The sequence below is a fragment of the Onychostruthus taczanowskii genome, unplaced genomic scaffold, assembly GCF_017590055.1.
Source record: "Onychostruthus taczanowskii isolate IOZ18803 unplaced genomic scaffold, ASM1759005v1 scaffold39, whole genome shotgun sequence".
Classification (NCBI taxonomy): domain Eukaryota; kingdom Metazoa; phylum Chordata; class Aves; order Passeriformes; family Passeridae; genus Onychostruthus; species Onychostruthus taczanowskii.
In genome coordinates this window covers 7152387-7168870 of record NW_024501348.1, presented here as the reverse complement: position 1 = coordinate 7168870, position 16484 = coordinate 7152387, and the positions used below count along the sequence as shown (strand labels likewise).

General features: G+C 35.7%; 1 protein-coding gene across 1 annotated transcript in view; it reads left to right on the top strand.

Annotated features, from left to right (window-relative positions):
* TTK (TTK protein kinase) overlaps window positions 1-16174 on the top strand; it is a 29760-nt gene extending 13586 nt beyond the window's left edge. Inside the window, exons 7-23 of the mRNA XM_041412345.1 lie at window positions 1940-2048; window positions 2173-2248; window positions 2331-2428; window positions 2962-3061; window positions 3797-3920; window positions 5277-5458; window positions 5584-5720; window positions 7154-7280; window positions 8356-8448; window positions 10184-10341; window positions 10427-10578; window positions 11765-11889; window positions 12199-12279; window positions 13513-13689; window positions 14008-14098; window positions 14330-14427; window positions 15531-16174. Of these exons, the coding sequence (XP_041268279.1) occupies window positions 1940-2048; window positions 2173-2248; window positions 2331-2428; window positions 2962-3061; window positions 3797-3920; window positions 5277-5458; window positions 5584-5720; window positions 7154-7280; window positions 8356-8448; window positions 10184-10341; window positions 10427-10578; window positions 11765-11889; window positions 12199-12279; window positions 13513-13689; window positions 14008-14098; window positions 14330-14427; window positions 15531-15620 (2018 nt within the window). The 3' untranslated portion in view covers window positions 15621-16174. The remainder of the gene's footprint in view (window positions 1-1939; window positions 2049-2172; window positions 2249-2330; window positions 2429-2961; window positions 3062-3796; window positions 3921-5276; window positions 5459-5583; window positions 5721-7153; window positions 7281-8355; window positions 8449-10183; window positions 10342-10426; window positions 10579-11764; window positions 11890-12198; window positions 12280-13512; window positions 13690-14007; window positions 14099-14329; window positions 14428-15530) is intronic.
* The last annotated feature ends 310 nt before the right edge of the window (window positions 16175-16484 follow it).

Here is a 16484-nt window from a genome sequence, read left to right as displayed (position 1 = left end):
GGGGCAAGAGTAAGCTTATTTATTTTTTATATGGGTTTGTAATTAGTTATTTGAAAAATGCAAACTATAAGCTTTAATCTTTAAATAACTAAATTTAAAAGGTAAATAACACCAGATATCTCAAACTATGAAACATACAAGGGGTAAATCACTGAATTTGGCTTTAAGTGAATTTGTTTGGTCCTCTGGAGCAACAAAGGCTATTTTAGTATATTGGCATTTATGTATTTTCTGTTTTCTATTACCATTTGAAGAGGTGCTTTTGAAAGTTTATTGGCAAATATGAATACTGTATATGTAAATGCATTCGTTCATAGCTTCAGAAGATTGTGCAGAATGCTTTTGGCAGTTACATGCAGTTAGTGTTGTGAAGCAAATATAAAACATGCATCAAGTCTAGAAACCTTTGGTTTGATTCCTTTTTTTCTTTCATTCATGCGCCGCAATCTGAAGTATTTGACATACCAGGTGCAATCAAACATGTTTAGTTGGGAAAAGATAGTTTACCATGTCAGAAATGTAGGTTGCAGAACCATGTTAGAATTGTTTTGGGTGGAAGAGAGCCTTAGGTCATGGGATCCAGCTGTGGTCAGGAGTATCATAAGAAGCAGATAGGCTGTCTTAGACTGTGAAGGAATGAAAGTGTTTTAGATCACCAGCTGGGTGTGAGAGTCCAGTGGCCAGCTGGTGGTTTAAAAAAAAAAATCTTTGGGGAAAAAATTGTGAGTTGCATTTGTGAGATGGTGATGGTCCTGGGTTGGTAATAAAACTACACTGTACATTGAGGCACTTGTTTTATTTAAATGAGTAGTTTGGTCTATTGGCATAAGTAGTTCATAAAACATTAAGTATTAGAAATAACTGGTACTGCACTATTCATCTACCAGAAGTAGATGAAAGTAGAAGAGGGATATGAGAGAGTTCAAAAGAAAAGTAAAATCCATTTCAATGAGCTGATAGAAATTTAAAAATGTTAAGTGCTATATAAAAGTCCTTAAATTGTGATTTATTCGAAGGCTGTGGGTAGCTATGGGTTTTGTTGGTCCAGCAGATAATTTCCTATACTGATGGAGCATAGGGCCTATGTGATGTAGAAGATCATATTATATAGTATCTTAGAATCTTTGAATGGTTTGGGTTGGAAGGAACATTGAAAGTCATCTAGTTCGTACCCCCTGCTATGGGGCAAGAACACCTTCCAGGTTCCAGAACACCTAGACCAGGTTGCTCAAAGCTTTCAACCTGGCTTTAAACACTTCCTGTTGCCTTAGATTTTTTTTTTTTTTCAAATATGCTTTTTGGTGTCTTTTAAAAAAAAAATATAATATTGAAGTGATCCTAATCAAAATAACCAGATATTAATTTACATTTCTAAAAAAGGGTTTTTCAGGAAAATAGCTGAGTTCAAGTGATTATTGTTTATCTGAAGGTGCTTAAAATAGCTTGTACTCCACATTGTTCCCTAAATGAAGAATGAAACTGTTACAATGTGAATGTGTGTTCGTTAAGGTGTTGATACATTTTTGTTAGTTATTCTGAGTTCTTGTAATTTCTTCTCTGAGAAATGACCTTCCCTTCACCTGTAGGGAAAAATAATGTGGAAGACAGTGTTCTGAACTGTTTATTTGTGGGTTTAAGTTTCTAGAATGGCGTTTCAAATAACTTGAGTTCTGGTTGTGTTTACCATAAAGCATATCTGAAATATATACTTTCATAAAGTTTATTAAGTTGACTTATCATTTTAAGATTAATGTACAACTTAATAAAACTACTGCTAAATATTCCTTGATATTCCTGCCTTGATACTCCCTGACCTCACACAGCTTATATGACCACACTCAAATTTGCTATCAGTGAAATCAGTTGGTTTAATTTAACCCAATTAATTGCTTAGAATAATTTAGTTGAATTTGTCTGATTCTAACAATTTCCCCTACAGTATCAAGTACACAGGAGTCTGGACTTCAGAATACAGGTGGAAATTACAGAAGCTTAAAAAAGAATGATTCTAGTGAAAATTCTTCTACTATTACCAGATCTTTATTTAGGTAATGTCTTAATTTCTTATTTGATGTCTTACAACATCATTTAAACCAAAACCAAACGCATACATTACAGTGTTATGTGTTTTGTTTTGTGGGGTTTTTTGTTTGAATTTGTTTTTTCTTTTAGGGAAGAGAAGTCACAGGAACTGGGTGCCCTAGTTAATTACCACAATCCATTGAGACCACTAAACAAATCTAACCAGGTAAAACATGTAACATTTTCTTTAGAATCTTAAAGTCTTTATTCTGCTTTACACACCTGATAACTTTGAATTTTATTCTAAGATTTGCCCATTTGGGAGGATTCCTGTTACCCTAGTATCTGATGATGGTGATGACATGGAGGATTCAGATGTCCCACTCATGGCTAGTGTTATGAAGAGGTATGGTTATTGGGTTTACCTACAGCACAACAGATTTTAACACTCCTTTTCAATGGTACTTTTATTGCATAGTGGAAATGTCAGATGTCAATGTCAAATTTGACCTGAAGGATAAGAGACAAATAGTCATTATAGTTACAATAGGTACTGCAGTAACCTACTTCCAATCTTATGGAAATTTTTTGTATGAAAGCCTGTAAAGATGAAGAGAAAACATGTTCTGGCTAATCAGTAAGCTCAAAAGAAATAGAAATTAAAATGGAAATAAATTTTGTTCAAAATATCTTTACGTAGTCCAGCTTTTAAAATAAAGAGATAAGACAGTTTTGTAACTCAAGATATTTTTAAATCCCCATTTTGTGGGACTTCTTTGTGTTGTTTCTCACTTTGCTGTTCGAGTGGACCTGCTTTTCTGTATATTTGAAACTTGTAGCCCAAATCTTCACACAACTACTTTTTACATATCATTCCCAAAAAAAACCATTGCCACACTGTGTTGATATGTGATGCAATTAAGAATATTACTTCAACAGGCAAACGTCCAGCTCCAAACAAACAGCCTTTGTTGCACCTTTTCCACCATCAGAACCGAAACCTTGTGGGCGTGATTCATACAGCCTGGGAGATTTGCAGGTAATTTAAGTGTTTTTTAAATATATAAAGGAATTCTAACTATCCTATGATATTAGTAAGAAAGATAATAACACCTTTTTCAATTTGAGAAAGAAATAATGTAAGATGTCCCTTTAAGTAATCATTTGTGGATAGAAAGATTCACTGTGGCTTTTAAACTTGAAAATATTTATGCATAATAGGGCATTAAAAAAGAGCTTTCTCTGAGCAGTACATCTGATGGGAGGAATGGGAGTAGCATTTGGAATATGATTTATCAAGAGGGGATAAACAGTTTTCAACTTGACTACAGAACCTCTTTCAGGTGTGGTCATGAATTTTACCATGGGAAGTACCTTATTTAATGAAGTCTATTCAACTAAGTTAGTGCCCTATCAAGCCATAAATCCCAGCTTCTGATAGAGATTTTTTTCATCAAAAAAACAATTGTCTTTCATTACTGTGTCTTACATTTTCATGTCCCATGTCCCCATCCCCTAAAAGAAAATTTCAGAATAGTAAGCATTTAGGCCTTTATTGTAGCAACTGGATTATGAAAATTCAGAATGTTGATGTATTTAAAAATAGCATCAGTAATACTTGTCTGTGTAACCTGCACAGTTCCCTGAGGCATGTTTGCTTTGCAGTGCACCTGCCACTTAATCACCTTAAGGAAATATCTCTTGTATACTACTCCTTAAACTACTCCTTAATTTTCCTTTGATTCTTTTTTAATATGCTTTTTATGTTCTTCAGTCCTTACAAGAAAAAACAGCTTTACAGTTGCAGATGGTGGATGAGGGCAGCTCAGAAACAGCTACCAATTCAACTGTAACTCTCAAAACCAAAGTGGATGCAAGTCTTGTGACAAAAAGAGCGGGTAACTATTAATGTCATGTCTGAGTAGTTTGAAATAGAATAAGCATGGAAAATGTGCTCTTCTGTATATTGAAAAAATAAATTGCTAAATGTTTTTCAAAAAGTGGAAGTTACTGCATTATTAACATACTTTTGGAGAATGGTTCTTAAAGTTCTTTTAAAAACAATTTTGGTGTATTTCAGAAATACTTCACTTAGATATTGCATGGATTTTGACTGGTGTGAAGTCAGCTAGAAATAGGGATGGTATTAGATTACATTGTTGTCTTTCCAGAAAATGTTCTAACCAGCATTGATTTATAGCAAGCTAGATTTCAGGGCTAGTAAAATCTAGAAGATTGCTACTAGTTATTTACCAACTTCATGGAATATGGAATACATGTACTAACCTCCTGTGGTTAGTTGCTAATTACTTCAGTGTTTCATCAGAAGGCTGGTTCCCTAAGTTTTTCAGCAGGTTTCTTATCCTGCTGAAAAAATTAGGTGAAAATGTCTAATTGCAAGAGTTGGATTTAGGATTGTATAAATACGTATGTATTGTAGGAAAGAAACATTGCAGTTGAAAAATTGTGATTTTTTTTTTTAACTTCATTGTCCCCTCAGTGAACTGTTCCCAATGCCAAGTCAGTGGGAAAAGTTCACTGAACAGTTTGGGTTTCAGGTCATACTTGCCCTGTTTGTGCTTCATTCATGTTTCCAGGTGAGATGTTGGTTGAGGTAGTTCAGTCCTTCAGCAGCTGACTTTCACTAAGCTGCTCAGCATGGGATGCTTTTTAGTAATTTGAAAAGAAAACTTTTCAGGCTCATGAAGGAACACTCTTAAGCTGTGCTGTTTGCAGCCTGCACTGTCACATCCCACCGTTTCACTCTAGTACTACCTGTGCAAAAGGAACTAGGAAATAGTGCCAAGTCCCTTCAGGCCTCTGGCTTCAGTCATTGCACTTGGATTATAGGTTGCCTATTGTTGCAGGCAACTGATTTCTAATTTGGAGTATGGTAGTAAGCTTATCTTCAGTGCTTTATCATCCTGCTCAGTATCCCGGGATGTTGTAGTACAGTTGTGTACTCTTATTGCTGTGTTGGTGTAGGAAACAGTTGCATCTCTGTTACTGTTACAGTGTTATCCTAAGACCTTGAAGAAAGTTGCCATTTTACTACATTGAATTGAATATGGAGCCTGAGGACTTCGTTAAAGTCTTTTAAGGCCTAATTCCAGTAAATCATCTGTGTTTTAGTCTGAGCTAGAAAATGAAGTAAAATTATTCTAGAAACTTTAAGTGTTGAATATTGAATCATTTTAATATTCTGGTTTTTGGTTTTTTGTTGGGTTTGTTTTTTTGATTTTTTTTTTTCACAGAAAATAAAGTTCAGCATCTGGAGCTGAAGACACCAGAGCCCAGGAGTCTGGAAAGTCAACAGCAACAATCTAGTTTTGGTGAAAGCTATAGAAAGCAGTTGGAGCAGATTAAACTAAACTGTGTTAATGCCAGAAAAAAAATGCCAACTCAAGAAGTGTCACAGAAAAGCTGCTATGGCGAGGTAAAGTAACAAAAACAACGTACTGCACGTGTGCTAGCAGCAGCAGTCTCATGTTGAAGAAATTATTTCTGTGTTCTTAATTGTGGCTTCTTGTGTGATACAATATCTTGCTTTGCCCTTTGTAGGGAAAACAAATGAACATTGAACAGTCTGGTCATCCTGTTTCAAGACAATTATCACCACCAGATGCTGTTTCTAAGAAAAGTGACCCATCACACGTTTATGGAACACCAAGAACCACATCTAATGATTATATGGCCTGGTAAGCCTACTATAAGATGGTAGTTGATCTCTGAAAAGGTTTAAGCAGATTTTTACAGGGTTTGTTAAATTTTTCTATTCAATAGCAAACATTCCAAGTGCTTCTGTGAAGTGCCTGATTTTGAGATTCAGATTGCATTTAGGGACCTTTGCCTTTTTGTCAGCTTTTCAGCATTTGAATATTTACCATCAAATCAATAAGTCCCTAGTAGAACTATTACCTTTTTCACCAATCGCTGCTACATGACACTTTCTTTTGGATAACTATGTGGCTGTCAGGCTTTTTAGATTGATAACTATATATCAGTTTATTTCCCAACATGCAAGTGTCTGAGGTTTTTTTAAAAGCACTTTGATAAATCCAGAAGCTTGCAGAATTAAGTACTTATGTTAAGAAATTATAGCATTTGTTTATCCGTGTTACCTTAAATAAGGCATAAACCCCTATGCCTGTGTTGGCAAATCTTTCTAATTATATGATTACTTATTGTTTTCATAAGTCTCTAGGATGAATCATATAGGTCAAGGTTGTATGCTGAGTAAGCACTGTTCCTGTTGGTAGGATCACTGTCTCTCTAGTTGTAGAACTCAGACTATAGGTAGGGCATGAACCACGTAATTTCATGAAGGAATGTGATAATAGTCCTTGAATGAATTCGCTTTACTTAGTTTGTACATGCTAAATTTGCAGAATTGCTGAGTGTTTCTATATTCAAAGAAAGCCATGCTTTGGACTGGTTTTGTCCTTTTTTTTTTTTTTACTTCTGTGGTTTTACTCTACCAAATAAATCCTAGTTATATACACTTTTTCCAGTTCTGGTTTTGGCCTTAGTTTCTGTGACTGCAGTGGAAGGAAAATAAAGTATGTTCAGAAATATAACTAAAGAAATGGTAGACACATCAAGGGAACAGATTAAAAAAAACATAGGTTTTTTTTGTAATCTTTTTAGTTTTCTTAAATCCATTATCTTTCTGCTCATACAGTGTAGCTAAACTCTCAATGCAATAGTGAGAGTTTTTGAAGTTGTCTGTCTTAATATGCTTACTTTAAAAAATAGGTAATATAAAAAGTTTTTGAATAAATAACAATAAGCTAGAGAAGAGTAACTGGCTCAAACTCTTATAGTCAGCTCTTCTAGCTTTATAGTTCTTTCACTTTTCAGTTGCTGGGAAGTGCCAGATATTGTCTGAAGATAGTGAGTTTGTGTTTTTAAAAGCATTTGCTGAGTATGTTATTTCAGTGTATTTCTAAAAGGACTTCTAAATGAAGAAGTTAAGTGGTCTTAATGATAATTATTGAATGAAGTTGAGGCTTGAGCTCTTGCTATAGTCAATAGGGTTTAACTTTCAAGAAACATTGAAGATTTCAACTTTGTTGTTAAAATAATCTTAACAAAATACAACTATTGCAGGTATTGTTCATTTTTTTGTTAGTTTCAGCACACCAGTCGTAAAGGACAAGTTTCTACCAGGCTGTCAAATTTCTACTCCCTACAGCCAGTTCCCATATTATATACCACATACTCCAGCAACTCCGTTTCAAAATCAAGTTGGCTTACAGGTAACAATTTTCTGTCATTTTTTAACACATTTTCATTGGGAACTAGTTTAGGTAAAATAAATGTGTATATATAGTTTTTCATCTGATGTTACTGTTCATCTTCCTGGAGGAGTAATGGAAAGTAGTCTAGTATTCCTAAAATAACTTTGTTCTTGTGTATATCTGAATTTAGATGACCTAAGTCAGATGTTGAAAAATCATTTCAGTTTTGTCTAAATGCTGGAGCCTTTATGTCTGCAATCTAAGCCTTTTCAGGTCCTACTTAATGACAGTGAAAAGACCAAGAGCCTCTATTTTGTTCTGCAGTGCTTTTACACCACTGTTTTACCCAGTACAGTACCGTTAAAGAGAAGCAGTGTGTGTTGGAAACCATGAGTTTGAGGGAGGTGAAAGATTGCATTTCTCCTCCATTTTTTTTTTTTTTTAGATTTCACAACTTTTAATACGTTTGTTGTGGCCTGACATAATGTAAAAATGGGTTACCTTAGATGTGTTGCATATTCAGGTAGGAACCATCCCAATTGTAGATAAAACTGGGGGGATAGGTTTAAGCTTTCTACCAGAGGATAAGTATTGACAAATTAATAAATCAAACTTGAGGCTTTCTATGGCTTGGTGTTGCAGATATGGGCAATGCAGGCTGTTTCAACTTCACACTACTGTAGCCTTTTAGCTAATAATTAGCGTCAAATAGATTGGTAGATGATTTCAGTACAGCTCTTAAGTTTCATGCCGAGACTGAAAGTCTCTTGGATAATGTAGTTTCTGACGTTATAAGTAAAGAGGGAGGTGTCTCTAATGATCTGGGAAGCCTTATTAAAGAAGATCCTTTCCTTGATTTCCAGTGTGAGGAGCACTGGCACTTTTACAAGAGTGCAGTGACGTCACATGCCAAATGATGATCAGTGTATGGGGAACTAGCTTTCATTTGGAGTTTCTTTAGTGCTTCTAAACAGCTTTATCATCTTCAGAAAGAGCAAGACAACTTAAAGCATTTTAACTTAATGAAAAGTAGAGCTCTCTTAAGTTCTGTTGCATGTACCAATATTTATTAACCTTTTCTATGTGTACACAGGTTCCAGCTTCTGTACCTTCACATGAATGCCTTGTCATCAATGGAAGAGTTTATACAGTGTTAAAGCAAATAGGTAGTGGAGGCTCAAGTAAGGTAAGGTGCTCCTTTATCCTTTTAGGCAGTCAGTCATTTACACAGTAGTACAATCTATTGTAAATACACATTGAAATAACCTAATGAGTGCCTAGTGTTAGCATGTGCGCAGTGTTTGACCCATGGAATCTAGAACTTTGCTGGTTTAGTGCTATGCTTAGACTTTTTCTTCTTGAAGATAATTTCTATGGTAGAGTAAGCATTAAAATTCCTGGTAGAATCAGCTCTTCTCTTGTAAGAGATGTGCTGCATTGTGGACATCCTAATGGGAGAAACTTGTTTAGAGCAGTGTGATTACAGTGTTGGGAAATGGGTGACTTGTAAAGTTGATTGACAGCCTGAAGGAGACAGACCAGACCATCTCTTAACTACTTCTGTAACTTGTGTGAGAAGTAGAGTTGTAGCTATGTCTGAAGTGGTGAGTGAGCTGCTTTTTACATGAAAATTTGGGGTCATGGGAGCTTGGGAAACAATATTGGCAAAATCTCTTGGGTTTGTTATAGTTCCTTCCTTAAGAGCATAAGTAGTTTAGCTGGATGTTGTGGGGGATTATGTCAAAGGCCTTACAGAAGTCCAGGCAGATGACATCTCTACCTCTTCTCTTGTTCACTGGTGTAGTCCTTCCCTCACAGAAGGTCACTGGGTTGGTCAGACAGACTTGCAGGTGGTGAAGCAGTGCTGGCTCTTTCAAATCATCTCTCTGTTCTCCATGTGTTTCAGCATAGCTTCCAGGAGGATGTGTTTTAAGGATAGCTAATTTAACTAATTACTTAGAGGTCTTTCCCTTTGTGAATCCATGTTGACTGTCTGATCAGTAGTTGCATTTCAGTAGTACCCAGTAGGATATTCTCTGTAATTTTGCCAGCAACTGAGGTTAGGCTAACAAGTTTGTTTCCTAGGTCTTCCCTCCCATCCTTCTTGTCAATTGGACTAATATTAGCCAGGTTCCAGTCAGCAGGGAACTCCAGAAAGAGGAGCTCTCTGTGTTGCCAGTGTGTGGTTGTAGAATGAGGTACGATGGCAGGGACTTGTGTGTGTCACTTTCTCATAGTCTGCTTAAAACAAGGCTAAAATAGAGCAGGGTATGCATGGGGTTTTGTGTTTAAATATTGCCAAGGATGGAGATTTCATAGCATATCTGGACAAGCAGTTTTCCCGTTGGACTATATGACAGTGAAAAAACCAAAATATCCAATTGTAATTTTCCTTGTTGTTAGCTGTGTCTGTTGCATCTCATACTTTGATGGTTCAAGAGGAGTCTGTCATACCTTCCCTTTAAATAGGGAGCAATAGAAGACAGCAATAGAATTTCCTGCAGCCTTCTCATCTTAAGACTGAGTGAGATTTTGTGCTCTCAGCCTCTTCTAATGTGCCATGTGACCTAGCCTCCACATGATTTTGATGTGACAAAGTCATTGTGTGAGGGCAGATCAAACCTGTATCTCTGGGAGTGTTATTTCATAATCCTCATCTTAGGCACACTGCAGACTCATGATGTACTACACCTGGTGAAGTATATTGTGGCACCAAGATAGCTTCTGATAGAGGGTTGTTTGTGTTGTAACTGGTGTCTTTCTTGATTTTTTTTTTTTTCATGCTGACTTTTATGAATTTCTTTGTATTGTTTCTTTCGAAAATGTAGGCTTCTTTTGGTATTCTGGCTGAGTTGAGATGGAGGACCATAGTACATTGGAGTTAGGGATGAATGAAGTTATTAACTGATACTGTTTTGTAGGTGTTTCAAGTACTGAATGACAAGAAGCAGCTGTATGCTGTCAAATATGTGAATCTAGAGGATGCTGATCAACAGACTGTTGAGAGCTATAAGAATGAAATTGCTCATTTGAGCAGACTGCAGCAACATAGTGATAAGATCATCCGCCTTTACGGCTAGTGAGTAAATAATAATTTTATTTAATCAGTATTTCTCTATAAAAAGATATTTCCTTCACTTTTAACATACATGTTTTATTTTTAGTGAAATTACTGATCAACATATCTACATGGTAATGGAGTGTGGAAATATTGATCTCAATAGCTGGCTTAAAAAGAAAAAAAGGATGGATCCATTGGAACGAAAGAGCTATTGGAAAAATATGCTGGAAGCTGTTCACACAATCCATGAATATGGTATTCTTAAATAATTCTAGGTATTTGTATAGGATCTATGGCAGATAATATGGGTCTGGTTTAATCTTGGAGGTAGTATTTAGTATTGGTGTAATCTTAGTGATCTTCAAAGATGGGTATTTACTGTATTACAAAAAAAGCAGTGAAGCAAAAAAACTAAGTCTTGGTCCAGAAACAGACTGAAACAGACTTGGCCAACTGAAGGATTTCACAAATGTCACTGTTTCTGTAATGCTATCCGCTTTCTTGCCGCAGCTAGAGAATATTTTCTGTTTTAGACTACATTGTATGCTCCCAATTCCACTTTTTCTCTCTTAGACTCAAATTTTAGCCACTCAGTCTTTCCAGACATAGTTTTGTCATTAATGACAGCTCTATCTTCATTTTGACGAAGTGTTTCAGCTTTCTCCTAGAGTTCTTCAGGCCTTCCTCTCATCTTTACCTATATAATTGTGTATGCATCTATATACTGTTTGTATACTATAAAGGAGAGGGCAGACTTGGATATTTTCCTGTAAAATAATGAAGTGAAGACTAGTACATGTAGCAGAAAGCATCATCTATTTTCAGGATTAGAGCATTCAATAACATAGCAAACAGCAAAACCTGCTGAAATTCAGGCTGCATACATATGTCTGATGTTTTGAAAAAAGTCAGCAATTTTTGTAAAATGATTATGGTTGACTATGTAGATAGTAACCAAAATTCATGTTAAATTGTGCAAATTTAACAAATTTAGTTTGTGAGAAGTCAGTTGTGTATATTCCTCAGAGAATGGTACCTTTAATCAGACTAAACAATGTAATTATTTTATTTTAACTACCTGCTTAGCTAATTAAAGAGGGAGCCACAGGCATGGACAAGGCACTGAACTACTCCAGAGCACCAGCCCAGTGTGGCCATGTGCACACAGAGCTGGTGTGTCTGTCCCAAACTGAGACAAACTGTGCAACTCAAATTGCTTGGAGCTGTTCTGGGGTACCTGCAGGTTTGAATAAGTAGTAATTCTAACTGCAAACTCATGCAAGTCTTAAATGTTTAGGAAGAAATGGAAGCACTTTCATGCAATCTGCAGAGGCTCAGATGAAGCCAATCTGCACCTTCTCTCTGTGCAAAGGTTATGGGAATTGAGTAATGCTAAACCTTATGGTAGTAATTTGGATTTACTTTAAACTCTTTTTTACAGGCATCATTCACAGTGATCTGAAACCAGCAAACTTTCTGATAGTTGATGGAATGTTAAAACTAATTGACTTTGGCATTGCAAACCAAATGCAGCCGGATGTGACAAGTATCATTAAAGATTCTCAGGTGAAATACTTCTGGAAAATTCATGTCCATTTTTCTGTGAAGCGCAATAGTACCTGCTGATAATTTTGATTGTAATAACCTTAATTACTATTGAAATATTATGCTGAATGGTTTTATATGTGTACATGAATATTCATGTATATTGGTTTTTACATGTTTTTAATGAACAGAATAATAATGGCATTCAGCCTTAATGGAAACAAACTTTTAAGATGCTTTTCAGTGTTTTGGGACAGAAATCTAAGTTTTTATTAAGTTAATTAAATTTAATGCATGCTTTACTTAAAATATTCTCATTTTTATGGCTAGGCTGGCACAATGAATTATATGCCACCTGAAGCAATAGAAGATAGGTCATCCTATGGAGAAAATGGCAAGCCTCGTTCTAAGGTAGTAGGATTTTTTTTTCTCCTATTACATTCATGTTAAGAAGGAAGTAATTCAATCATGTATCTTCAGATAAGTTTTTTCAGAATCTTCCACTGAATCTTGAACATAAGAGATATTGTGCCATGATGATGGTGTGCAGAGTTGGAAGATTAAGCCTAATCACCCTAACTACCTAAAAGTATTTGGCAGATGGTGTTTAGAAAAATGTAAATGTTCAATTACTGAGGAAAATGGAAAGTAAAACAGGTGCAGGCTTGGGCATTTTAGGGACACATGTATGAGTTCAGTGTATCCCACTAATTTTTCTCTGCTACAGTGTGTTGCGTATTGTAGAAAATTTTATAACATCGCCAGGGCAATGGTGAATGATGAGAAAAGTACTGAAGGGTAAAGCATTTTTCACATTGGCAGTCAAACTTCAACTGAGGGTTACATGGTTTGGTGAAAAAGTATTTAAAATCCATATGTACTTGCATGGATGTGAAGATTAACTTTTTAACAGTTGAATGGAAGTATTATTATGTAATGAAATACAATCTTGTCGTCCTAAACAAGGAATAAAATATTCAAGCAGATTTCTTTAAGGACAATTTTTTACCTTTTGTACTTTTAAATTAATACTGCATCCAAAGTGCAGATTTGTTCAGCTCATCTAAACAAAAATCTAATTTGTGCTAGGAGTCAGGTTCTCTGTATGCATCTTTCTCCACTTCCCTCCTCTCCCCCACTCTGTGCTTCTCTAAAAGTACTTCAGCTTCAACAGGACAAGTGCAAAGTTGTCCTGCAAGAAACAGCCTGAGTGTCATGGTTGATATATGCATCCGAGTCCTTTAAACCCAGGGGAACTGAATTGTGGCTTTCCACTTAGGAGACTTAGTGGTGATCTCTCACCATTTCCTGGGTTTAAATAATTTAGTGTGCTTTTAGTTGTGTTTATTTTTAAACCTGAAATTAGAATCTTGCTGTTTGACCTATTAAGGGCTAACTTTATTTTTAAGTTTGTTCTTCAAGTAAGTTGATTTTCAAAAATAGTTTAGAAGAATAGTTTTCTTATGAAATATCAGTGAAGGAAGCCACATTACTGACTTAGTAGAGAATGGCATGCTGCCTTGGTGATTCTGTGTGATAATAACAAAGATCTCGTACAGTGAAAACTGTACAGATGCATGATAAATTGACTGAAGGGCCAGTTCCTTAAATAGAGAGTAATCTTTTTGGTTTTTTTAATATTAGATAAGTCCCAAAAGCGATGTGTGGTCACTGGGCTGCATTTTGTACTGTATGACATATGGAAGGACTCCGTTTCAGCATATAACAAGTCACATCAATAAAATGCATGCTATTGTTGATCCAAGCTATGAAATAGGGTTCCCAGATATTGCTGAGAAGGATCTTCAAGATGTGCTGAAGGTAACTGTTCCTTTTGTTTTAAATAATGTTTATTTCTTTATTTAAAGCATATTTTCCAAAACGGAATGAGTTGTGCTTGAGACACTTTTTCCACAAAGAGATGCTCACTGCTACTTGTAGTAACAGGTCTTTTTTCTAAAAAAAGAATGAAGCTAGAGCTACTTCATGTAGTTTCCATGTTAAAGTCAACACCAGATACATAAGCACTTAAAGCAGTCTGACTTAAGTGCTTTGGTTCAACAACCTAAATAAATACTGTTAATTCCTAGGACAATTCATAATTTATAGGCAAAACATTTCCTCCTTTTTCATTTGCAGCGCTGTTTAATAAGGAATCCTAAAGAGAGAATTTCTGTTTCGGAATTGCTGGTACATCCCTATGTTCAAATTCAAAGCCATTGTCAAACAGGTACGTTTATTTTAAAATACATTTTTATTAAATAGTATTTGTAACTATGCATTAAAAAACACTTTACTCTTAGAGGTACTATGAGCTTGTTGGCGTGACTCAATTTTGTTTGGTGCCTACATCTGCTTCAGAAAAGACTTAAATATTTTAATTCTTAAACCTCTTACAAACTGTTCTAGCAATTTTTACACTGATCGTGTATACATTTTTCAGCATAATTATAAATTGCAGGTGTCCCAAATGCAAAAGGAACAACAGAGGAAATGAAACGTATCCTTGGCCAGCTTGTTGGCTTGAATTCTCCCAATTCTATTTCTAGAGCTGCGAGGGTAAGTAAATTGTCTTTTCTATTTTGTGTAGTAGTACCTGCTCATGCAGACAAAGGTTAGAATGTTCGTGAAAGCTGAAACAATACATATATGAAATCTTTAACCATAGCTGGGAAAACGTTGCTTATCTTAGTGCTTTTATTTGCAAGGATGTAGAATCTCTCTACATTCTTCTGAATTGGAAAGGCTGAAAATCATGCCAGTAATCTTTACCTTTGTTTTTTTCTTTCCTTTCCACCTCACAGTAGATCTGCTTTCCTTTTAAACTGCCCCCATGCAGGGGTCTTCTAATTGAAGAACCCTCACTATGGAAAAATTATCTAAATTGATCTGTTAAGTGTGCACACTTTTGGACTGCAACTGTTCCTGCTTTCTGCAAGTTGCTGAGCTGTAAATGCAGTGCTATGTGTAAATTAGTTCCTGTGTGTTGAAGTATTTTAGCCTCTCTCTTTATTGCCTGAAAGAGAAGCTTGATAAATCTTCAACTCTGCTCTTTCTACCTGTGTCTCAGAAGTGATGGTGGGAAAGTATACATAAGATCTAGAGAATGCAGAGCTGCTTTCATGGAGAGGAAAGCAAATTCAATGTTTATTAAATCTAAAGGAGTTCATGCTTAGACTTCTAGTTGCACTTGATCTGTTTTAAATGAGGATGAACAAGTAGTTACTCTTCTAACAAAATGGTGATGTGGTTGTTTGTGGGCATCTGAGTATCTCGTGTAAAGTTTGTGTGCCCCCAGTACACAAATAACTCTCTCCTTCCATGCTGGGGTTTCCATAGTGGAGACATTTAATAGAGTAAACTTGATTTTTTTTTTTAGATCTCTGCAGCTCATTTGTTGTCTCATGACTTGTGGAGCTCTATAACTGCCCACACTGCTAAGTCAGTGTATGTATTTTCCCCTGGGCACTGCACTGCATTACAGCTGGTACAACTAAGCTGTCTTAAGTGTGTTTTTAGTTTTTGATTTGACAGCAATATTAGTATGGAATATTTTGGTATGTGATGTTTTATTTCAAAAGGTAATGTTTGTTATGTAGCTTGATTCCATGTACAGTACAACTGTGTTCACCTGAATACCCTGTGTGTTTGTTAACTTTCAGACTTTATATGAACAGTGCAACAGTGGTAAAACTCTTGATGTATCAGCATTTGCAAAACCTGGGAATCAAAAAACATGGACAACAAAATGATGTACTACTGTTCGGGAGGCAACAGATATCTGGTCTGTTCAAAAAGTATTTTGTGCTGCTAGCTTTTAAAAGGACACTCAGCATAAAGTTTGCATTTTTATGTTTTTTGTGTTCTTTTGATAATGATTGCAGGTCATTAAAAAGAGCTTAATGGAATGAATTTTTACTGTGGACTCTTTGACTCCTTGCATGCTGCTTGGGTTGAGCAACAGCAGTGGCTACTTGGTGATTATGGTCTGTGTTACTTACAAAGCACTACAGTCTGGAGTACAAAAACTTGTATGTGAATCTTTTAAGATCTTATGAGAAGCTCATTTAAAAAAGTTCCCAAAAAATGCCAATTGATGTACATGAGAAACATGAAATACCTTTTGAAACATCTCCTCAGGTATTAACTGAGTGTTATGCTGTTCTGTCCTTTGCTAACAAACACCTTGGAAATAAGCACTCTGTATAAACCACCAGTTACAATATTGGTAGATGCATGTAAATATCACCCAGTTTTTGAGCTGTTCCTGTGGTTGTGTTATGATGGAATCATCAGTACTGTGTTGAACTTATATGAATAAAATGGCTCTTGTTGTGTTAAAAATGCTATTACAAGTTGAGTCTGCTTTTCAAATTTCAAAATAGAAAATCCTTCAGGATTTACAGTGGTAATAAATTACCAATTTGGATTTTTAAAAGCATTAATGCTAAGCATTCTCTAAAATGCACTGAATTAAGTAAGAGAAGTGGATTTTACATGGTTGTTATTGGATTGGTCAGGTTTTAACTGAATTACATTTCTGGTGTGAGTGTATGTTCATAGCTGCCCTGCCTTGTTTTGGGTTAGCTGTGATTCCCATGTTACACAGGGAGAGT